Below are 25,248 nucleotides of genomic sequence, written 5' to 3' on the forward strand. Positions count from 1 at the left end.
GGATACTGCTCTGGATGGACCTTTGGTCTGATCCAGTACGGCCATTCTTATGTAAAACTATCTTTAGACTGGATTTTTGAGGGGAAAAACTATTTCAATTAAAAAAAAAAATCTATTTTTTTTTTAAGTCATTGATTTTTATCCACCCTGACAGCTGAGCATGGTGGGGAGGAGGAAGATTGGTCCCCAGCTGGAGCGAGGGAGGGGCCAGAGTGAGATGCGCACAGTGGGGCATGGGGGGAGGATTAGTCCGTGCTGACTGGAGCAAGGCACGGGCTGAGGGCAAAAACACAGTGGGGCGGGACCTAGGGTTGGTTGTTGCAGCAAGGGAGGGGCCGGGAGTAAACTGAAAGCGCAGCAGGGCTGGGAAGGGGGTAAACAGGATCCCCCCTCACCCCTGCCCACACAGACCAGTACTTACCTTCTCCCTGGTTCTAGCCCATTCTCCTTGCCTCTCTCTTCACCGAGCTGAGGGCGGGGGGGCAGGGTCTGGAAGGGAGAGTGTAGGAGCAGGCTGGGGGTTGGGGGTCTGGCCAGGAGCTAGATTGAGGGAGCAGGCTCAGGGTTGGGGCAGGAGGGTGGGGTGTGGAGTGCTTACCTGGAGCAGCTCCCATTTGGTGCAATGGGTGGGGGTGTGGATGTGGGTGGGGGGAGCAGGAGTCAGGACTGGGGAGGTGGGCTGGGGTTGTGAGGGTGCTCCCAGCCCCCTGCCCTGAGCAGTTCACAGCAGGGGACTGGAGAGGGTATGCCCAGATTCCACTCACTTTCCCAAGGCCCTGCCCCCGCCTCTCTCTCTCTCTCTCATCATTAAATGTTCAGCACCAAGGAACAGATGGGGTAGAGGACTGAATTTTCCATGGCCTCCCTAACAAAATATATCACCACTTTGCCGTTAGTAATTATCCTTTTGAGGGGAAAACCGGGCACTTCTCTCTTTTTGCAAAGTCCCGTAAGCTCTTTCAGCTCAAGAAAATTCTAAGTGCTGGTGACGTAATAGCTCTTTAACGGTCTCCCCGTTATAGCGGTGGGGGATGAGTAAAGGTGGGGCTGCAGTGTTAAGGCTCCCCTGACCCCACCATGCATCTATACTTCAGGGGACAACAGCTGCTGTTGGAAGGGGCATTTCCCTCACTGGTTAAGCCACCCGATGCTCCCACGACTTGGAGGGATAGTGTGGCTGCTACTGTAACCCAGGCTGGAGCTGGGAGGAAGGACATGGCTGCTGCTGTGCAAGGTCCCTCACCCCAGTTAGACGTTGGAACAAGGACAGGGCACCAAAGGCAAGGAGTGGGGAAATGGGAGGGAGGATGTGGGGGCCCCGGGCCAGGCAGGGGCACAGCGGTAGGAGGACGGGGAGAAAGATCTGGGAACAGGGGGCAGCCTTTAAAAAAAATAAATACATAAAATAAAAACTATTTCCTTCCAGAGAAGCAGATTCACCCTGCCTGCGGTCCAGGAGGCAGCTGCTGCTTCTTCCCCTGCGCCCCCCCGCCCCCCTGCCCCCGCAAAACGGGAGCAGGGAGAGAGAGAGAGAAGGAGGAGGAAGAGGAGCAGCAGTAGCAAGTAAGAGGCGCGGGAGGGAGTGCTTTGCTGCCAGCAGTGTGCAACAGCAGGACAGGGTCCTGGGCACAGCAGCACCAAGCTTCCCAGAGAAGAGAGGCTGGGCTGGGGCCCCTTTGGAGCGCGGGCCCAGCGCCAGTGGCATCACTGTAAATCTGGTATTGAGTGTATATCTTCTAAAAAATGAAACCTATGTCTATCTCTGAGTTGTAAAGAATATGTATTAAAGGTTATAACAACCAACAAGAATGCACTTTTATGTAGAAAGCCATGATTAAATGAAGGTCGTCTTGACTAGTGATTTAAGTCATGAGTTAAGTCAAATCCACCCTGGTTACCACTCAAAAAAGATTCTCGAGTCCTTGTGGATGGTTCTCCGAAAACATCCACTCCATGTGGAGCGGCAGTCAAAAAGTGAACAGAATGTTGGGAATCATTAACAAAGGGGTAGATGACAATAAGACAGAAAATATATTGCTTTTGTATAAATCTATGGTACGCCCACATCTTTAAGACTGTGTGCAGATGTCGTCCCATCTCAAAAAAAGATGTACTGAAACTGGAAAAGGTTCAGAAAAGGGCATAAAAATTATTAGGGGTATTGAACGGCTTTCGTATGAGGAAAATAAGACAGACTTTTCAGCTTGGAAAAAAGATATGACGGGGGGTATGACAGAGGTATATAAAGTTATAACTGGTGTGGAGAAAGTAAATAAGGAAGTGTTGTTTACTCCTTCTCATAACACAAGAATTAGGGCCACCAAATGAAATTAATAGGCTGCAGGTTTAAAACTAACAGAAGGAAGTATTTTTTCACACAATGCTCAGTCAACCTGTGGAACTCCATCTTCATACAGCTGAAAAGGACTAGCCTAATTTAAGAAGAAAGTCTGTCATCACAACCTAATGTCACTGCAAAAAGACAGCATCAACTTTGGAATCTTTGACAAAAATTTAAGGTTACCTGTTTGAGTCCTTCATCAGTGAGCCTGTCTTGATTGCCTACGTGTACTTTCTGAAGTAGAGGACATTGGGAGGCAACTGCAATGATAGATGTGTCTGAAAGTTGTTTACATCTGTAAGCAGTATACCTTAGAAGTCCAGGACATTTAAATGCTAGCACACACACTCCTGTATCAGACACATTGCGACAATCAGAAATATTGATTTCAGATATGTTCTGGCTTCTTGATGCAATTTTTTCCAGTAATTCATCAGTGACCTGTCAACAAAATTCAAATTCTCATTTTAATATTCTCATAGTCATCTGATACTTTAGATTAAAAACATGCATATAGAGATAGTAATGAAGGAGATATATGTGAATATATGAGTACTATGACTTGGTAGCAGGAAGCATTTGCCCAAAGGAAGTGAGGAAAAAGTTCAGTTTTTTAACAGATTCCAAGCATGCATTACTGTAATCAACTTGACAGTTACCTTTGTACGAGACCTGTCCCAATCCTGATGACAATTAAAGCTATAGCCTTAAACGGCCTGCCCATATCCTCAACAGGGGACCACCGTCTTCCATGGGGAAAAGAAATATGGACTTGTATACACTTGAAACACTACAGCTGCACCACTTAATTCTTCAGCATAGACACTCAGTCCAGCAGTGGGACAGGTTCTACATCAGTATAGTTAATCCACCTCCCCAAAAGGTGGTGGCTAGGTCAATGGAAGAATTCTGACGACCTAGCATGGTCTACATTGGTGCTTAGGTCATCTAAACTACCTTGCTCAGGGGTTGGGTTTTTTCAGACCCGTGTGACATAGCTTAATTTCTGAGTGTAGATCTGGTCTTAATCTCACTCCTGCTGTGGTACTTTTCTATGAACAGAGTAGAGAACTATTGTGCTCATGCTTTTTCTTGGAATTACTCAAAATTGCTCTTCACTGAAGAAACTATGTATTGGATAGCTTTTGGCAACCATCCAATAGCTGTTACCAACTCACTATTACAGTGATGTCAGTGATACCTGGTTTTTCAATGACAGCAGCAGCAGCAGCATGGAGAGTCTGATTACTGGAAATCCAGTATGTTGACAGGGGAAAACACAGTAATAGAAAGACTCTTAAAAAAGTAATTGTTCCCATTATAAAAATAGAAAATTTGATCTTTTTAAAAATATCAGTTAGCCCACGCTCAGCGATCATTAACCAGAAATTGCTATGCACTGCCTTTCACAGCAGTTCCTTTGTAGCAGCGCTCATCTCCTTGGCATCTAGACACATTTCACCGCTTAAAATCAATAATATATTAGCATAATATAAATCTTTTAAAGTAGAAACAAACAGCCAAATTCCAGCTGTTTAAGCCTATCCATCAATTAAAAGCTTTACCAAACAGACTGGACAGAGTACAAAACCAGTCCTTTCAAATGACCAGACAAAATCCCTAACAGAAAGAACGAAAAGTTTATTTTTAAAAATAGAGACAAAGCAAACCAAGCTAAACTGACAAAATTGCTCATCACTCAACACTTACCTTGGGTCAGATTTTGGTTTTGCTATAGGCAGATGAAAATGAAAACTTTTTGACTCCATCTCTTGTACAGTACAGGAATAAACAAACATTCTAAAAATTTTTTTAAAAAAAACCAAACCACCCATAAGGATGGAGGATATGGCTGTGTATTTAATGTTACTAAATCAGTTTTTGTTTTTGTTTTTTAAATAATCAGCCAAGTAGACTAATGGTCAAGTATCATAATTGGAAACTCAACAAGGAGCCCCCTATGTCAGACCATTAGACCAATGGTCCTAGGTCAGACCATTAGAACAATACTTCCACTTTAGACTGAGGTCAGGGCTTAACCTTACTTCTTAGAAAGCAGAGATGGACAAACAACAGCCTGTAGGCCAAGACATTTTAAGCCAACCTGCCAGGTCCCGCTGGGGTGTGGGATCTGTGGCTCGGTCCTGCTCTGACCAGGGTGCTGGGTCGGGGGCCGCACTATGCAGCTCACCCCTGCTCCAGCCAGGGAGCTGGGCCAGAGGCTGCTCTGGTGCTCACGTGCCTGCTCTGGTGCTCTAGCCAGGGTGTTGGGTCGGGGGCCGCTCCATGTGGCTCCCAGAAGCCACAGCATGGCCCCACTCCAGCTCCAACACACTCCAATGGCCCCCTCCAGCACCTCAATGGGAGCAGCTGGGACGATGCCGGAAGATGGGGCAGCATGCAGAGCCACCTGGCCATACTTCTGCATAGGAGCCGGAGAAGCGACATGCCACTGCTTCCCAGAATTGCTTCAGGTAAGCGCCACTCAAAGCCTGTACCCCTGAGCCTCTCCCTATGCCCCAAACCCCTGCCCCAGCCCTGATCCCCCTCCCACTCTCCAAACCCCTCAATCCCAGCCCAGATCACCCTCCTACACCCCAAACTCCTCATCTCCAACCACACCCCTGAGCCTGCATGCCTAACCAGAGCCCTCACCCCTGCCTGTACTCCAACCCCAATTTTGTGAGCATTCATGGCCTGCCATACCGTTTCTGTTTCCCGATGTGGCCCTTGGGCCAATAAGTTTGCCCACCCCTGGTCTAAAGAAAGGGATCTGACCATGACAAAATGTATTACCTTCATATTTTCATTCTCCAGGTCCATCATGAAGATAAACTACAGTGTGGAACCACTGTTTTGAGTGGATTCTTAGATTACTTTGATAATCACATAGGCTGTTACAGAATAAGAATCCAGTATTTGAAAATTAAAGCTGACATTTAAAAATAACCATAAATGACCCCAACACCAGGCCCAATAAGATTCCTGTTACGCAACATAAGGAATCTAAGGGAGGAGTAAGATGGACTTTATGCTCTGTCTAGAATTAACAGATTTAATTCTGGACTTGGTTCACTCAGGGGACACACAATCAGACTCCATGTTTAAATGGTGCACCCTCTACTGATGAAGAGGGTCATAAAAAAAACCCCACAGATACGCCTCTCCCTAAGATTATGCTGAAGCAAGTACCAGCTGGACAAAGATCACAAAAACCAAGTCGAGTCGCAACCAATTCTCAACAATTTAAGCAAAGGCAGACCTCTCATCCAAGATGAGCTATTAGACAGTGGTAGTCTATGCAATGAATAGATGACAGGTAACACACCGCTTGTTTTAAATAGAGCACACCTTCATTCTGTTCTAACAGACTTCAAAGTAAACAAAAGTGCATTCAGAAAAGCTAAATTAAGACGTAATTCAAACATCTGCTGCTTCTAGCACGAAAAGTAAAGTTGAGAAGTGAAGGAACAAAGATCAACTACCAGCATGTAATTCACAGTTTTGATTTTACTTCTTACAAATTTTGAATTGTCCAAATGTACTCAATTTTTCATAATTATGTCTTCATACCTGCTGACGATTACTGAGATCCAGTTGCTTCCAGAAGTGGAAGTCTAAACAGAGGTCATGCCAGTATTTACAAACTAACGATGCTGAAAGGCAGCGCTCATTCAAGGATAAATTGGAAAATATCTGTTTAAAAAAATAAAAAAAAAAAAAAAAAAGAAGAAGAAGAAGAAACTTGTCAGACATGGTAACCATATATGAAACACAGAATTAAATGCTTTCCTTATTAGTTGATCATGAAAACCTGTTTATAAGACAGACAAAAATATTAATATTGTAATTGCTACTTGTTTCTATTCTTTGTCCCAGACTTGTTCAGTCAAGGATGAAAGACAGGACTAAGAAAACAGCTTTGTTGAGATATTAATCTCAGTCAAATAAACCACATGGTATAGAGCATGGATTCTACTCAAACATTTAGTTCAGGCACAGCATTACTCTGACGTTCTCCATGTGTCGGAGTCATAACACACCTTTTAAACAATGTAACAGTGCTTTATTAAACTGAAACACATGTTCATTATTTTTTTTAAAAAGCATCCTCAGAAACCACACACAGGGATACCCCAGAGGTTCAGCAATACAAATCCCTGTAATGCAAGGAATTCAAGTGCAGGATTAGCATTTTATCCTTACCCCAGCTCCAGAGGCTTTGAATACTACAGAGACACCATGATCTGCAAAGATGGAAGACCTGTGTCACTCTACAGAGGGAATTTTTTTGTTTGTTTGTTTGATAATGGAGATATACCCATCTCCTAAAACTAGAAGGGACGCCTCCTGCCTTTGCTAGCAGGACCAAGTACTGATTTTGCCCCAGATCCCTAAGTGGCCCCCTCAAGGATTGAAACCCTGGGTTTAGCAGGCCAATGCTCAAACTACTGAGCTATCCCTCCCGAGCTGAGGTGCTGTGAAAGAAGTTACCCCCAGTCCTCTTTCAGAGGTTTGGCTGTAATGCAAAAAAAGAAGGTTGTGATAAGAGATAAGATTGAACAAAAAAAAAAAAAAATGCCAAAAGCTTTCATGACATTTGGAGACAAATGGGAGATGAAAAGTCAGCCAAGAGTCATTGGCCCAGAACGAAGTGAAAGAAGTTGCTAACAGAGCTTTCGGAAAAAAGGTGCACAGGTATACAATTATTGCTCTAAGTTGCTAGCCCTGCTGCTGTTGCCAGACAAGGCCCCTCCAGCCTATGTCCTGGTGATGCTGCCACCTAGGAATAATAATTTGCTGTTGCTACTATTTACTCCTAGGGAATTCCAAAATAAGTTTAAGAGGAAGTAATGAAAGAAACACAATGGTGGAAAGCTCAGAGACAGTAAATCCTTTATAGAGATGTTTTCAAAATTCGGGTCGCAACCCAGTAAGGCACTGGGTCACTCTGGTCAGCAGCACCGACCAGAATGTCACCAACCCGCCAATGGGAGCTAAAGGGAGAGGAGGCAGTGCCCCTGGGCGAGAGCTGTGCAGAGCCGCTTGCATGCCTCCGCCTAGGAGCCAGACCTGTTGCTGGCCGCTTCAGGTACATCGCAGTCCGCGGTGCCAGGACAGCCAGGAAGCCTGCCTCTGCACCCCGGCTGCACCATTGATCGGGAGCTGCCGGAGGTAAGTCCGCGTCCCAACCCTGTGCTCCAAGCCCCTGCCCCAGCTCTGAGCCCCTGCAAACCCGGAGCCTCTCTTGCTCCCCGAACACCTCATGCCCAGCCCCACCCCAGAGCCTGCACCCTCAGCCCAGAGCCCTAACCCTGCCAGACGCCGACCCCCTGCCCCAGCTCTGAGCCTCCTCAAAACCCAGAGCCCCTCTTGTACTCCAGACCCCTCATCTCCAGCTCCACTGGGTCGCAGGCATCAATAATTCTCTTCAACTGGGTCCCCAGAAAAGAAGTTTGAAAACCACTGGTCTACCCTGAACAAAACAACTTTGGTATACTCCCCTGAGCCATCAGTTTACCCATAAACAATACTAGTATTTTTCCTTGAACCATACTAGTTTCCCTACAAAAACCCTGACACACCCTCAAGCAAGGGTTCTGATGCCTGGATCCAAAATCTGCATCAGCTCCATTGGGACTTCATCTTTTCCTGACTGATCATGCTGGGGGCTCTGCCTCTCTCCAGCATTCTGGACCCTCAGCTACCACAACCACCTGGGAACCCCAACCAGTTCAAACTTCAGAGTGGTGAGAAACCAGCTCTCTCAGTATAGCCTTCTAATCTTGACTTGTGTGATCAGTTATAGCAGGGGTCGGCAACTTTTCAGAAGTGGTGTGCCGAGTCTTCATTTATTCACTCTAATTTAAGGTTTCGCATGCCAGTAATACATTTTAATGTTTTTAGAAGGTCTCTTTCTATAAGTCTATAATATATAACTAAACTATTGTTGTATGTAAAGTAAACAAGGTTTTTTTAAAATGTTTAAAAAGCTTCATTTAAAATTAAAATAAAATGCAGAGCCCCCCAGACCGGTGGCCAGGACCTGGGCAGTGTGAGTGCCACTGAAGGCAGCACGCAAGCTGATTTTCAACACACATGCCATAGGTAGCCTACCCCTGAGTTATAGACTTAATATTATAACTTAAAACTAACTGTTTGTTTGGCTCTCCTATGGTTATTACCTGGCAATAAATAACTGTCATGGTTATGCTGGGGGGTCACGCTCTCTCTCGCTCTACAGCAACGCTCCTCGTACCTAAACTAAAGATCCCTGTAGTGCCCAAAAATCCGGTGGGGTTTGCTCATCAACTGTTATTACCAGAACGATTCCAACATGAAAGTGGGCATAGGGATACGCTGAACCTGGGACATATGAAGGTGGGAGCTTGAAGTGCTGCTCGCCCCAGCCTGCTCAGGCATACTATTTTCAAGTGCAGTGTCCATGGCATAGGAGGGTGACAGCTTGGAGGTGCTGTTTGACTCAGCCTGCTGAGTCTTGGAACATATAATGGGTCAGCTTGGAAATGTTCATTAACCCAGTCCTCTCAGATGCGCTCTGTTAGTGTGTGTGTTTGTCTGATTCTGGGGCTGGAAAAACCCAGCCCTGGGGAACCTAGGTCCTGCAGGATAGCTCCACTGGGAGGGAACTTGTAGCAGAGAGAAGTAGAGCTCCGGATGACAACACAAGTGACACAAGCAGTACATTGATAGAATTACAGAACACCCCCCTTACCCCACCACCCCGGAAGAGTAACCCTAATAAATGAGCCTATACCAAATATTGGGAAAATCTGGTAACATGGACAGAAAAATAATTCTCTAAAACACTTCTCACAGGAAAAAAAAGTTATGAAAAAAAGCAAATGTATTCAGCTGTCAGGTACCTCCAAGAAAGTGAGCACAACTGAAGTTAGTGTTAGATAAATTTCATAGCACTCATAGTATAGTGCTTTTCATCTTTAAAGTTCATTATCAACACAAAACTGTATTAACACTTGAATACAAGATACAGGCATGGTCCCACATGTACTTGGTAGGACAACGGCTCAAATTCAGTAATAAACAAAATATTACTGTGTAATTTAGTGATTCTATCCTGTCTTTTCCTCCCTCACATACTACTACAGCTCATAATGAGCATGTTCAACTGAGAAATTCATCAATTATATTCAACAATGATTTTTGGTCGTGTTATTCATTATGCTCTCCAGGCAGCTCCACAAGTCTTGGCTGTTGCAATGTTGTTCAGTCAGTCCATCTCAGAACCTACTTCCCCAACACACGTCAGGGTAAGGAGGCTGGTAGCCAGCCTCCAACAGCTCTTCTCTTCAGCTTTTGGCTCTGTACTGTTCACCAGGCAGCCCAAGTACCCAGCCTGCCCTTCTTGTTCCCCACCCTGCACTGGCTGCAAGGTTGACTCCCTGACCCAAAATTGTCTGGCTCTACAAATCAGTTCAGGAACACATATGACAATCTAATTAACCCCCAACCAATTTTAGGAAAAGCTTTGGAGAGCAACAGGCAGCTACAGGCCAACTCCGGCATGGCAGAGACAGAAGGTACCTGACCACAGCAAAATGGCACAGCATTTTTGCAGTCGGAGGTGTTCCACAACATGTTGGGAAAAGTCCATGGGCACTGTCATAAGTAGATAGGTAAGGTAAGGGTTAATTTTCTTTTACCTGTAAATGGTGAACAAAGGGAACCAAACACCTGACCAGAGGACCAATCAGAGAACTGGATTTTTTAAAAGTCAGGGGCAGGAATTGTGTACTCTGGGTCTTTTGTTTCTCCCAGCTATGGAGGAAACAGCTTTCCTGCTAACTCCTATTTCTTTCTAATATTCTCCTACAAAGTGTGAGTACAAAGGCAACAAGGCAAATAGGCTGTGATATGCTTTGTGTTGTATTTACATGTGTGTTGTACTGTGCTGGACTGGTTTAATTGGGCTATCTTTTAAATCAGACGGTTTATTCATATTTTCTTATAAGCAAGAGCCTGTATTGAGTTTCTTAATGCAGTATTATTGTTCTGTATTTTCTTTCTTTTTTATATAAAGTTTTCTTTTTAAAACCTGGTTGAGGTTTTTGGTTTTTCTCTGGTGAGGCTACAGGAAAGGGGAGTAGAAAATCTCTTTATATTAGCTTTACTAGATTTGAAGGCATCGCCTCAGGGGGAGGGTGATTTCCCTCTTTGTTTTGCCTTCAAGGAGTTAAGTACTGCATCGCCCAGGCTCACCCAGGGAGGGAAGCGGGGGGAGCAGATAACGAGGAGACAAGGGGGAGGAACTTGTTTTCCCGTTTGAGATAGGGAGACCCAGGGGTCTGGGTCTTGGGGGTCCTCCCAGGGAAAGTGGGGGAGGCCAGAGAGGGGGTTCCCCCCAAGGAATTTGGGGAACCCAGGCTGATAAGAGCCTAAATCTTATCTGGTGGCAGCGAAGTAAGATCCAAGCTGGGTATAAGCTTGGGGGAGGTTCCCAGTAAACCCTCAGATGTTGAACTCTAAGTCCAGATCTGAGACAGACGTTTACCACAGGCACTTCCAAACAAAGTGAATGAGAGTTCATATCTCTCATAACTATTTTTTGATGCTGACTGCAAAAATCAGGCAGGTGATACTTCACAGCATTCAAATATTTAAGGTTGCCTTTAATCAAAGTCTGTCACCAAACTTAAACGTTGATTCATACAGCATCTGAACCAGTCCCACCTTTTCTTTCCTGTTGCCAGTCTATTTCTTTCCCTTCACAAATATAACTTCTCTCTCCTCCCAATCTGTCATTTTTCCTACGATCTGTTCTCCCATGCTGTTCTATCCATTGTGCAGCAATTTAAATTGAATTTACAAAGTTCAGTGTCTCATCTTTATAGCACATGGCATGCTTACAACAGAACAGTTAGAAATTTTAATGACAAGTGCAAAAGCCTAAGCCATCAATTTCTGCAGAATTTAAGATATTAAAAAAAGTTTCTAGACATTATGATTGCAAAGATAACCTTCAAAACATGAACCAAAACATCTTCCTGACAGTAACAGTGCCTCTGATGCTACTCCTAGCTTCACCCAGCAGCAGCACGATGAGGTTAACAAGACAAGTTTCAGACAGTTTTTTTTTGGAATACTATGGGCAGCAGTGAACTTTCCAAAAAACAAAAAAACCACCACCAAGTCAGTTTCATGCTTGGAAAAATTTGTATGCCACTGTAGAAAAAAAATGGGATTAATTATAGGAAAAGAGTACGGACAACTTCTGGGAGAGAATAATGCTAACTTACTTTCTAGCTACCTCCTTGCAGGAGCCAGAAGGCTACAAAGTTAGAAAGAAGATATGTTAAGGTCTTTCCCAGAGCTAGAGAGGGATAGAGCTTCAAATTTATCAGATGCCTACTAGCTAAAGGAAAATATTTAAGACAGAGCACCAAGCAAGATCCAGAGAGAGCACCTATAATTAAAGTATGTTCTAAACCGGCCCTGAGCAGGTAAATTAGCCAGGCACACCTAATTAACCAATTAAGTAGCAAGTCAGGGAGAGATGTAGGCTACGAAGAGGCCACTAATTAGAGGAAATAAAGGTACAGCTTCTAAGTTTTGTAAACTAATTAGTAGCAGGCTCAGCTGGGCAAGAACAGGTGGGGCCTATATAAAGCCCAGAGCTGAGAGCAACAAGAAGCAGCAGGAAGGTGGGCTGCTGTTATTCCCTGAGAGAAGAGAGTTGAGAGGCTGGCATACTCAGAGGGTGGAAGTCAGTTATGTAGGAAGAAGCCAAGGGAAACAGCAGCAAGGACTAGGTCAGTACAGGCATTGGCTACATGTTACACGGTCCCTGGGATGGAACTCAGTGTAGGGGATGGGCCCTGGCTTCCCTACTAGCCACAGGGTAGCAGCATAGGGTGTTGAAGACATCAGATGGGCAGCTGGCCTGGAAGAACTGTGATTTCCCCAAGAGCTAAGAGGCTGCAGACTGGGGGGGAGAAGATGAGTAGAGCAACCAGTAAGAAAGGTGCAACACCTGGAGAGCTAATTCCCAGAACAGCTAGGAAGAAATGCCACAAGTGGTGAGGGAACCCCATCACAGCACCCAATCTCAAAAACAGGAGCTCCAAATGGGAAGGAATAGTGTCAGACATCCAGCCTGCAGGCCAAATCTTATCCGCATTATGTATTTTAGTGCCCTGTTGAATATTCAGATTCCACATAATCCATGAAGCCATTAAAATATAGATTTCTAGCCCCTTGTTAATCTTCCACATATGAACTGAGTGTAAACCAATGCAGCATGGTCATCCTGAGTCCTGAAACAGTAGCTCAGAGGTTTGAATTCCGCAAGCCCTATAATTCCCATTAAGACATTAACTCTAAAGCCAAGTCATGACAATTTAAATATCAGCATTAGCCATTTAACTGCTTATTATTTTAGTGGATAGACTAGAGGAGGAAAGAAAGGGAAAAAAACAGACAGGGAAAAGGGAGAGAAAAACAAAAGGAGGATAAGTAAAGAATGACAACAAAAGAAAAGGTGGTGCTCCTAAAAGTGAGCATGTGTTTTACTACTGTGTGTTAACTACATCTTTAGTTATTTGTTCACAGTTGCTACTAAGCAAAACCATATTCAACCCTTGATCTTTATATAGTCTTCCAGTTGATAACAGCAGGAGTTCCCTAGCCCATGGATCAAGTTCAAAAACTGAATTCAGTCCTCTGCATAGGATTAGTTTGACACATCTGCTTTAGACATTTAAAGTAAGCAAATGAAAAACAAGACAATTAAAGCTAGCCTCCATTTATCCACCAGCCTGCCAAGCAATTCATTAGTTTCACATAAAAATAAAATGGGGTGGTTGAACAGCATGTTATAATAGAATACTTGTCTCCTAAACTTAAGGCTTACATGACTACTGCTTACTGTGGAAAAAACTTGTTTATTTCACCATTATCACCTCATCCCTTGTTCCATCTATTTTATTCCTCTGTTGTATCTTAATTAGGATTCGAAGATCTTTGGAGCAGGAACTGTGTCTTTATTTTTCACATCAGCCTATCACAACAAGACTCCAACTGGGGCCTCTATAAACTACCACCACTGGACTAATCAGAAATCTGAAGTAAAAATCCCATCATGCAGTGGAAGGAAGCAACCAAGTAAGAATATAAGTTTAGTTAAGGAGTGTATGGAAAATAAAGGCAGCCAAAAAGTAGAATGAATTAATTCCAGCTGAGAGTAACAAAAGAAAAACTATACTAGAGAGGAAACAAGTACTTTAAAAAAAAAATCAAGAGAGATGAACTTGGATTCAGAGATTGGGAAGATCCTGAACTCAATTCTTAAATCTATCCCTACTGTGAAAAATACATTTAAAGAAAATTACCAAGCAACAAAGACCTTGCAAAGACAACTACTGTATTAATGAAGAGTAGATAAAACATCTGGAAAATATGAACAAAAAATAATTGACTGAATTGGGGCCCACAAATATTAAGGTGTTAAAAAACCTGGCTAATGGGCTCACCAAGTTGCTATTTTGAGAAGTCATGAGAAGCTGAGGAAGTACTGTAAGATCAAAGAAAAAAGTGTGCCAACGATCTTAAAAAAAGTGATCCTGGGAATTACTGTCAATAACTTCTATTCCTAGTAAGATAACAGAACAAATATTAAGAAAAACAAACACTGAACACCCCAGAGAATACTGGAACCATGAGCAACATGGGTTAATAAAGAAATAATATTGCCAAACGGAAGCAATTGTTTTTATAGCATTATGAAGACAGGTCCCAATCCTACAAACATTTAAAGCACATCAACTCAATGAAGCTGCTCATGTGAATTATGCAAATACGTAAGTGTCTGCAGGACTGGGGCCTTAGTAGATGCAGAAATATACAGATGCATGCTTGAGTATTAGTATAGCATTCAATAGGCTCCTCAAAATCTGAATTGTATGAGTAAGACTGGCTTGGGGAATGTATGTAAGGAAAATAAATAGGTAAAGAAACAATGCATTAAGTTACAGAAGAGGTCACAATTATCAATGTTTGGATCCAGTAATATTTCATTTAATATCTTGGTTAGCAACACAAAAGGAGGGGTAACAAAATAAATTCACAGCTTAATGTCAAATGAGAAAGCACCGTGATCACTAGTGAGGACAAAAATAATACAAAGGGACCAAGAAATTAGCAAAATGGGGAAACAACGAACTCAGTTTGTATTTGGAAAGATAGTAAGCAGAGTGTGTTAAGAAAAAATTATCCAAGACAGATGCTAATATTCAGGTTGGGAGAAATGTGGAAACCCAGATAATGGACACCAAAACAGACAAGTCTGCAATGCAATATGCCAACATAACAAAGTTAAAGCATATAAGCATCATGGAATATGAAGGATAGGAAAGCAGTTATCCCACTCTATACAACTCTACTGTAATTCTCTCTCAGAATGATCAACCAAAGTAAATATGGAACTAGAGAGTCTGATTTATAAAGGAAATATTAAGAACTAAATACGAAAAGCATAACTAAAAAAATAGCTAGTGGGGAGACAATCTACAAATATCTGAAGACTAAACACCAAGAGTAGAACAAGAAGTGAACAGAATACTATTTTTTATATATATAAAATCAAAGGAAAATATATAGAAACTGATAAGATGTTAAGCACTGTTCTGTAAATTTGCAACACAGACGTCCACATGTATTATTTTATTCTACTTCTGACACTGAACCTTATATTAAAAGGTGTTATTGTAATATATACCAAACAAAGAGTATTACAATTGTTGTACAAAAAGTCAGATTTGCCTGCATATGTACAACTGATCTCAAATAAATTTTGAACAGTATTTCCTCTGAAAGTAGAACCCACGAGTTGGATCACAATCTAGTCAAATTAAAATCCTTTCCATTCTATCAGCATCTCTCATTCTGCCATCAGCAGTCATCCATGTGTTTCTCTCAATCACACACAACTCCCAACACCCTACTTGTCAGCTGTAGCCAACAGATGTATTTACATGATAGAAAAATTTTTGGCAAGGAAAGGTTAAATCTGAAGTTCACCTGAGATTATGCCCTAGGGCTCAGGGTGTGGTGAGAATACATTTGAATATTCTTTAAAATAACCTTGACTTAAGTCTTGAAGCTGAACTCATTACCTACCACTAAGGGCTGGGATATTCCACGGTAAGACTCTCAGAAGGTCTTATTGGGTTCTGGGAAGCAGGCAGGCAAAAGCACACCTATTGCTAAAGGACCCACCCCCAGTCTTAGGGGAGGATCCACAAGGTCCAGGAACTCAAATCATTACAGGAGACAACCAAAAATCTAACAGGGGCAGGTATAAAGGGAACCTGAGGGGGAAACTGAGCAGAGAACCCCAGACAGCACCCACTGCTTCTCAAAGATGTCAAGGGACCCAGCAGACGCCACCCAGAGGAACTCCAAAGGGAATAAGGTAGGCAAGGTTACCCTTGCTAAATGTTTCCCAGATTAGTAACTTTACAGAACAAAGTAATCACATGCCTTTTCCCTTCCCACCCAACTCCAGAATGCCCATTAGCCTCCTAACCAGACCCCATCCACCTCTATGCATGGATTTCAACCCCTTGGAGAGCTCCTGCAAGTTCCTAGAGGAAGACAGAAGTGGCAGAGAGGAGCAGTGACATTGTTGTAGACCAGGCCTTCGCTGCCTCATCTACACTAGAGAGTTAGGTAAATGTAAGGCAACTTACGTAGCCTTAACTCTGTAAGCATCTACACTACAACAATGCTCCCACCAATGTAAGTTGCCCACTACACCAACTTAATAACTCCACCTCTGCGGGAGGTTGATATAGTTAGGGTAATACAATGTCTGTATAGACGCTGCATTAGTTACATCACCTTTTGGCTGTCACAGGGGTCACAGCTAGAGTTCTGCTGCCTCTGTCTATCAGCCCTGTCCCAGACTCGCTGCTGGAGACTCACCGGCTTGACTCCTGCTGACAGACCCTGAGGAAGGGGAGGGAGAGGCTCCCACTGTCACCCCCAACACTGGTCCACTTAGGTTGGTGCAAGCACTCCTGATGAAGACACACACCACCAGCAGAAGGAAGACAGCGTGGACATGAAAAACAGCAGTAATTACTGTGGTGGCTATATGTCAACCTAGTTTAGGTCAACTTAATTCTGTACTGTGGACGAGGTGTAACTCTTCCACTTCTGTCTGGAGATCTGCATAGCAGGGGAGAGGGCATAAGTTGATCCTATATCTTGACTAGATATTCAGAAAAAAAACATAAGGGAAAGATCCCGCTTTGCAATGAAGCCACACTCACTGCAATGGGATGAGCATTTAGCCCTAAATGAAATTTCTTAAATTTGCCTATTAATTGTAATAAACCACAGAGGAAAACAGTAGCTATAAATTTTTCAAGAAACATAATATTAAGATGGAGAAGAATTCTTTAATGCTACTTTGTACATTGATCCAAATTTGTTTACAGTCTCAGGGAAGGAGAGCTGTAACCCTGAAACATAAAAGCAGGGTCCAAAGATATATTTGCACTGGAATGCAAACCCATGCTTGAGCCCAGGCTCAAGGATTATCCCCCTTGAGTCTACACTGCAATTGCACTGTCCCAGTGCTCAGATCCAGAAGCCTGAGTCAAGTCCCAAGGTCTGAGCCCTATTCCTTTACAGGGAACACACACTCAAGCTTGACTCAAGTTCCAGGAGTCATCTGGAAATATCCCACAATTCCATGGGACAATTTCCTTAGTCTTCTCTATCCCAACAATCTGTAATCCACTATTGAAAACAGAAGACTCCATACACACACGCACCTACCCCCTTGGCAAAAGGCAACAGCTCAAGTTAATGTTAACCTATTCTGTTCTGATCACTTACCTGCAAGCACACTGTCAAAGAACCTCCTGGGTTTGCAATAGAAAGTGATCAAATCAAGCCTTCAGCAAACTAAGCTGCTTCTTATAGTTTCCTTCCAGTACACTACAGTCCAAGGGCTAGAGCAGCCACAGTTTGGTGGAAGAAGGTCTGGGGGGCATGCTAGGGACCGAGGAGCTTTGACTCAGGTCTGTGCACTATAGTGTGACTGCCAGAACCCTAGGTTTGAGCACATTAGAAAAATCTTAATGCAGAAGTTAAATATAAAGTAGACACTCAAGGCCAGGGTTCCCTAACAGGAGTCAGCTAGCTCAATTCTCACTAACCTTGAGCTCATACTGCATCACTACATTACATTCAATAGCCCCCTACCCCGATCCCCCTGAGCCCCAGTCAGCTGTCACGGACCAGCCCCAGGGGGTGTAGGTGCAGTGTAGACATACCCTGAAAAGCCATAGCTGGAACCTCACAGGAGGGAGGAAGCTCTTTACCCCGAACACTCACTGCTACCAGAGGGAAGCAACAGCCCTCTGAGTTTGAAACACCTTCAACTCTGGCTTCCCCTTAGCTGGTGGCGAGGAGTCAGCCCCCTGGCGGGGCCTCCCTGCACCCAGACCCACCTTGAGAAGGATGGAGGGCGGCAGCTGGTTGATGTCAGGGGGCGGCGGCTGCAGCGATTCTCGGCAGCACTCGCTGGGGTTCTCCAGCGGCTCCTGGCGGTCAGGATCGTTACCTTCCTCCTCCTTTTCCTGCGGCGGTAGCTCAGCGGCCAGCTCCCCCACGCCACCACCTTCTCCGGAAAGAACCCCGGGCAGCGGCCCCCCACCGCCAGCAGCGCGGCCCGAGGCGCAGGGGAGGGGACAGAGCTGTTGCTCGCTCGGGCACTGGCAGGCGGCAGCCTCCGGCTCCGGAGGGGCGGCGGCACCGCAGCGGGGCTGCTTGCAGGGGGGACAGGCGGGCAGGCCGGCCCCTTTGCGCTTACACACCATGTCGGGGGCCGGCCTCGCCGGGCGGCGCGCCGAGCCCAGGAAGGCCCGCACGGGCGGGGCAGCAGGCCTGAGAGGAGCAGCGCTGGCACCGGGCCCCCCCGCTGCTCCCAGGCGGCGGGCGAGAGGTGCAGGAGGCGGCGGGCGGCGCGCTGCTCCGCGGAACTCAGGGCCGCGCAGAGAGGCGGCGAGTCCCGGCCGGGTAGGGGCTGCTCCGGGGCGGGCGGGCTGGCGCCGTGCACGATGAAGCAGAGCATGCAGGGCCCGCGCAGGAAGCAGCTCCGGCTCCGCGGCGGCACCTTTCTCCCGCGGCGGCGGCAGCGACTCCTCTCCCGGCTCAGGCTGGTTCCCTCCCTCGAGAGCAGGTGGCCCATACAGGAAGCTCCGGCGCGGGGATTTGCGGGGGCCCAGCTGCCGCCCCCGGGCAGGTCCCGTTGCGGTGTCAACTGCAGCCGGTGGCAGGGGCGGCGGGTGTCATGGTGCCCGGGCGGGGGCCAGTCGCTGGGCACGGCGGGGAGGCGGCACCGCCGCCGGTTGTTCCGGGACTTTGAACCTGCAGAAGCTTCCGCTACCGCCGCCCTGACCTTATCCAGGCGCCGCTCGCGGCCCAGCAAGAGGGGCCGCCCCGGGGCCTGGGCTCTACACTGCTGCCGCTTGCGGCTGGGCTGGGCCAGGGCAGCCAACCCGCAACGGCTGCTGAGGCCCAGGATGTTCAGCGGGACGCCTCGAAAGGAGCCAGGAGTCTGCCGTCCGCGAAGTCACTCCCCAGGCTCCCGGCTAGGGGCTGTCCCTCGCCCCCCCCCACCCCAACAGCCCCACATCTTCTGCACACACCCCACAACAGCTGTTCCGTGTAAACACACGCAACAGTCCCACTTCCCATTCATGCACACAACAGACACGCTCCCCCTACATGTGCACACAGCATCAGCCCCACTCTCCGCCTACACACACGGCCACATCCACAATTGCCCCTTTTCCTCCCACAACCCATCCCCATCCCCACAATGCCACTCTCCACGCATATACCTCCACGACAGTCTCCTCCCTCCAGACATACACTCACAACAGCCCTTCTCCCCCCTGCACACACACAACAGCCTCACTTCTGCCCCCCTTTCACCCCCACACAAGGGAACTGCTGCTTCTTTTACAAGCATGTTGCTAGGTACTGCACCATCTGAAAGACTATGGGTACAGTTCACTCACAACAAATTCTGTGTCCTCCAGGAATTGCCTTTTCCCAAACACCCCAGAAGCTGCTTCCCAAAATGACATTCACCTCCAGGAACTGCTTCCCCAGGAATTTCTACCAGATTTTTCATTTCAGGACCCTCTTGTCATAAACAGATAGCTAAGGGCTAATGTTTCATTTACCTGTAAAGGGTTAACAAAGGGAACCAAACACCTGACCAGAGGACCAATCAGGAAACCGGATTTTTCAAAGCTCAGGGAGGGAATTTTTGGGTGTGTGTTCTGTCTGATGTCTTTAGTGTGTATTGGCTCTGAGAGGATCCTCATCCTTCAGGCATTTTATCTTCTGTTTCCAGTTGACAGCCAGGGTATTAGACAAGAGAGGTTTTTATTGTTTTTGTATACGATAGTGTGTAGTTGCATGCATGTTTAAATGTATTTTTTTTGGAGAGAGGCTGTTTTTCAGTTGTTTTCTTTTTAGCAATGATCTGTATTTGGGCCTTGATAGAGACCTTTATTATCTTTTTTCTATAACTTTTTTTTTTTTTTTTAAGACTGTTGGATTTTTTTAGTTGGGTTCAAGGGATTGCGTCTGCAACTCACCAGGAATTGGGGCGGGAGGAAGAACGGGGGAGAGAAAATCTCTTGGTGTTAGAGTTACAAAGCTTGCATTTGCAGGGACTCTGAGTGAGGGTGAAAGAAACCTGATCTCGCTGGTTTGCATTTCAAGGAATTGAAATAGGGTGATCGTCCCGGGCCATCCAGGGAAGGGAAGCCTGGGAGGAAGTAAAGAGAAGACAAGGGAAGGGGGGTTATTTCCCTTTGTGGTGAGACTCAGGGCATCTGAGTCTTGGGGTCCCCCAAGGAAGGTTTTGGGGAGACCAGAGTGAGTCAAACACTGGAATTTTTGGCTGGTGGCAGCGCTATCAGATCTAAGCTGGTAAATAAGCTTAGAGGAATTTATGCTAGTACCTCATATTTGAACTCTAAGGTTCAGATTGAGGAATTATACTATGCCACCTCTAATGACACCTCAGTCTGAGATGGTTGCTCAGATTTGTCACCTAAAAAGAATGTCTCGGTTTTGGGAATTTCCCTCACTGCTGAAGACTGATGCAAAGAATTCATTTACTTTCTCCACAATGGCCTTTAGCATCTTGATCATCCAGTGGCCCCACTGGTTGTTTAGTAGGCTTCCTGCTTCTGATGTACTTTAAATAAATGCTATTACTTTGAGTCTTTGGCTAGCTGTTCTTCCTGCTTCTGGTCTACTCAACATTTTTTTTTGCTATTACTTTTTGAGTCTTTGGCTAGGTGGTCTTCAGCTTCTTATTTGGCCTTCCTAATTATATGTTTACACTTCGCTTGCCAGAGTTTATGCTCCTTTCTATTTTCCTCACTGGGATCTAACTTCCACTTTTTAAAGGATGCCTTTTTGTCTTTCACTTCTTCTTTTACTTTGTTAGTTAGCCACAGTGGCACTTCTTTTGGTTCTCTTAATGTTTTCATATGGAAAAAAAATTACCATACTAATATTTTGGAATTTTTAATGCCTTGGAATTTGTATCAGTATAGGTTTTACTGTAAGGTCCTTTTCTACAGAAATTTAATTTAATTAGATTCCATGGTATCTTTCAGGTATAATGCTACTTTCCAATTTCTGTGACCTAATCTGTCTTTCCTGTATAGATTAAACTCGTGTTACTGCATCCTATGGACTACGGACTTTTGTAAAACCACCAGAGTAGATCCTCAGCTGGTGTAACTTGTCATATTTCCACTGACAGTAGATTCTCTATTTTACAAATACCAACCTTACAAATGACCAGTTATACAATTTATTATTCCTGATGGGGAAAAAAAGAATCACATCATAGAAGTGATGTCACTGAAGAACAAGTTGACATCCCTTCACATTGATGCTTTCAGTGCATTAGAAATCACTTTCCATTATTTGAAGGACAAGAAGAAAGCAATGCAGTGAATCATACTGCAATTTATGTACATTGCTTACTGTACTCTTGATGTTCAATTTTATGACTACCTCAATCCTCAATTTGCACATAAAATAAGGGTTCTACTGCATGACAGTTGAGGATCTGCCCCACCAAGTTTTAATAATGTCTATTATGTTACAGTCCTCTTCCATTGCCAAACATTCTAGCTTTTATTCTGTTTTTGTTTTTAAGTTTATTGCATTGAACATAGATATTTATCAGGCTTTATTTCCAGAAGTGATGACCACCCACTCAGTTCCAACTAAAATCAGTAGGAGCTGCTGAGCAAAGTTGGGTTCATAGTTTTATTTTTGAGCATTCGTCTATTTGACTCCTTTATCTGACACTCTCTCAATATATGTGTAATGACAACTCACGCTCGCATCGGCAGCAGGGATCAAAACTGGGACCTCTGGAGCTAAATGAATGAGCTTCTACTACATGAACTAAAAGACACCTGTCTATTAGCCAAGACTGTAACAGATTCAGCATTCTCTAGGGCAGATGTTTTCAAACTACAGTACACTGCGACCCACTTCTAACACCAAAAATTACTACCCGTCTCTAGACAATGAATGTGCATGTAATGTCAATTGAAAAAAAAATGACTTCCTGGCCCAAAAGACCCTCCCTAATTTAGATTACCTTCACCAACCCTGGAACAAAGATTTATGGATATATTGGAAACCTAGCCAATGTGGAAATGCCTCACAAAATATTAAAAACTACTATTAATCCAAGAGAAAATTGTATTTTGTTTACACTGATCCCTATACAGGTTGCAGTGCATGGGCCATGCCAAAACAGACTGTTTCTGGACATGTGAGTCTCCCAGAGCCACTTTGGCTCATATGTTTTGGGACCGTCCCGTGGTACTATCCTCTAGAAGTCAGCAGGAGAATTAATATGAAAATGGATACCACCTTTAAAATTACTTCTTAGCATCTTGGAAACTCTCCAACTCATGGAAAGTTTGGTTCTGCAGATCTGTGCTTGTAGCCAAATGATTCTATTGCTTAGATGGAACAGCAGACTGCCTCCATGGATAGAAGCTTGGCACAGCAACTTGACTGACTTGGTAGCTAAAGAGTCAGAAATGTTTTGGAGAAAAGGGACCTCAAGATAAATTTGAAAAGATTAGGTCTAACATTTTAGAAACCTTTGATTAATTCCTGGCAGATGGAAATGGAGATGTAGCACTCCTTTCTTCCTACCAGTCCCCATCCTTCCTTCCCTTTTCCCTCCCTTCGCCTTACTTTTTTTGTTTGTTTTGTTCTCTTATTTTTTTGAGGGGGAAAATCAATAAAATATAAATTTAAAAAATTGAAAGGGGGCTGTGCTATAGAATGAGTCCTCAGGAGGTGTAGAGATGCCACATGTCCTGTACATTCTATTAGCAGTTCTATGTTTTTTTTCTGTGAGGCACTACATGCTAGGGAGGAGATAAACAAAGGAGCACAGGGCAAGACATTCACAGGCTACAACTGGAGATTATCAGGAAGTGTTATCTTATTCTGTAAAGAGTTTTCATTCTTAATAAAGGATTTGTCTTGAGAGTAGGGCTGTCAAGTGATTAAAAAAATTAATCGTGTGATTAAAAAATTAATCACAATCACGCTGTTAAACAATAATAGAATACCATTTATTTAAATATTTTGGATGTTTTCTACATTTTCAAATATATTGATTTCAACTACAACACAGAATACAATGTATAAAGTGCTCACTTTATTTTATTACAAATATTTGCATTGTAAAAACTAAAATAAATAGTGTTTTTCAATTCACCTAATACAAGTACTGTAGTGTAATCTCTTTATCATGAAAGTTGAACTTACAAATGTAGATTATATACAAAAAAATGACTGCATTCAAAAATAAAGATAAAATGTTAAATATTAGAGCCTACAAATTCCACTCAGTCCTACTTCTTGTTCAGACATTTCTCGGACAAAAAGTCTTGGTTATATTTGCAGGAGATATAATGCTGCATGCTTCACAATCTCACCTGAAAGGGGGACAGAATGTTTGCATTGCCATGTCGAGCCGGTGGTCTGCAAGGATATTTATGTGCAGATGTGCAAAGATCCATGCCCCTTCAAGCTTGACCACCATTCCAGAAAGAGACATGTACCAGTACATGACGGGTTCCTGCTCATAACAATCCAAGCAGTACAGACCAATGCATGTTCATTTCATTATCTAAGTCAGATACCACCAGCAAGAAGGTTGATTTTCTCTTTTTGTGGTCAGGTTTTGTAGTTTCTGCATGGTGTTGCACTTTTAAGACTTCTGGAAAGCATCGCTTCACGTTGTCCCTCTCAAGATTTTGGAGCCTATCAGATTCTTAAACTTGGGGATCATGTTGTTAGCTTCTGAGAAATCTCACTGGTATCTTCTTTGGGTATTGGTCAATCTGCAGTGAGTGTTCAAATGTCAGTGTGTGCATTGTCTTTCTGGACTCCTGTTCTTTTGCTCAGCTATGGCTGCTCTCTGAACTGTTATAACATGAAGTATTGGCGAGCGGGTTAACAGTGGACATACAATTCTCGCCCCAAGATGTTCAGTCCAAATTTAATATATTTTTTTAAATGAGCATCATCAGCATAGAAGTATGTTCCTCTGAATTGGTGGGCCAAAGCACTGAAGAGGGCATATGAAAGTTTAGCCATATCGGCATGTAAGTGCCTTGCAATGCTTGACAACAAGTGTCCATGTTAACGCCTCTTCTCTACTGTCAGCTGACATTTTAAGCATTGCAGCATTATCTCGCCGTAAATGTAATTAGCGATTGGCTGAACAAGAAGTAGGACTGAGTGGACTTGTAGGCTCTAAAGTTTTACATTGTTTTGTTTTGAGTGCAGTTATGTAACAAAAAAAAATCTACATTTGTAAGTTGCACTTTCATGATAAAGAGATTGCACTACAGTACTTGTATGAGGTGAATGAAAATATATCTTTTTTTAATCATTTTTACAGTGCAAATATTACTCGTGATTTGTTCTCCGACTGGTTTTTGAATGTTATAATTCTTAATGTCTGATTTGTGTCCATTTATTCTTTTGTGTAGAGCTGTCCGGTTTGGCCAATGTACATGAGAGGGGCATTGCTGGCACATGATGACATATATCACATTGGTAGATGTGCAGGTGAAGGAGCCTCTGATAGTGTGGCTGATGTGATTAGGTCTTTGTGTCTTTATACAGCACAGTAGAGCCCTGATCCTGATTGGAGCCTCTGGGCACCACAGTATAAATATTAAGTAATTATACTCTATTTGATATCAGGAATTTAATTTTTTCAAAGTAATACTCATTTCATTATTATTTTTATTGTGACAATGTCTAGCGTTCCCAGCCCCGTTGTGCTAGGCAGGTACAAACACATTACAATAAGGTGCTCCCTGCCCTGGAGAGCTTACAGTCTAAGGGTACGTCTACAGTACGAAATTAATTCAAAGTTATTTTATTCAAATTTCCTGAATCGAGTTCATACATTCGATGTTGTGTCCCCACTAAAGCGCGTGAATTCGACGGAGTGCGTCCACAGTACCAAGGCTAGCATCGAATGACGGAGGGTTGCACTGTGGTAGCTATCCCAAAGTTCCCGCAGTCTCTGCCACCCATTGGAATTGTGGGTTAAGCTCCCAGTGCATGATGGAGCAAGAACATTCTCGCAGGCTTTTCTGGCTGTGTGCCGTCACTTGCTCCTCCTTCTGTGAAAGCTATGGCAGACGCCGTACTGCCAGCAGATGGTGTAGCACGGTGCACTGCCACCACCTGTCTCCTGGTACACTGAATCCGCTTTAAATGTCCTGTCCTCTTTCTGTCTACTCTTTCATCTAACCATT

The 25,248-nt window shown here is 44.1% G+C and overlaps 1 protein-coding gene across 3 annotated transcripts in view; it reads right to left on the reverse strand.

Annotated features, from left to right (window-relative positions):
• Positions 1-18,836, reverse strand: part of FBXL17 (F-box and leucine rich repeat protein 17) — a 522,840-nt gene extending 504,004 nt beyond the window's left edge. For 2 of the 3 annotated variants that reach the window (XM_075067139.1, XM_075067140.1), the window contains exons 1-3: positions 17,842-18,836; positions 5,915-6,037; positions 2,525-2,782 (exon numbers count right to left, since the gene is read on the reverse strand). In XM_075067139.1, the coding sequence (XP_074923240.1) occupies positions 2,525-2,782; positions 5,915-6,037; positions 17,842-18,210 (750 nt within the window). In that variant the 5' untranslated portion in view covers positions 18,211-18,836. The remainder of the gene's footprint in view (positions 1-2,524; positions 2,783-5,914; positions 6,038-17,841) is intronic. The other variant, XM_075067141.1, reaches the window with a different exon arrangement.
• Between the last annotated feature and the right edge of the window lie 6,412 nt (positions 18,837-25,248).

The sequence above is a fragment of the Chelonoidis abingdonii genome, chromosome 6, assembly GCF_003597395.2.
Source record: "Chelonoidis abingdonii isolate Lonesome George chromosome 6, CheloAbing_2.0, whole genome shotgun sequence".
In the NCBI taxonomy this organism is placed as follows: Eukaryota; Metazoa; Chordata; order Testudines; family Testudinidae; genus Chelonoidis; species Chelonoidis abingdonii.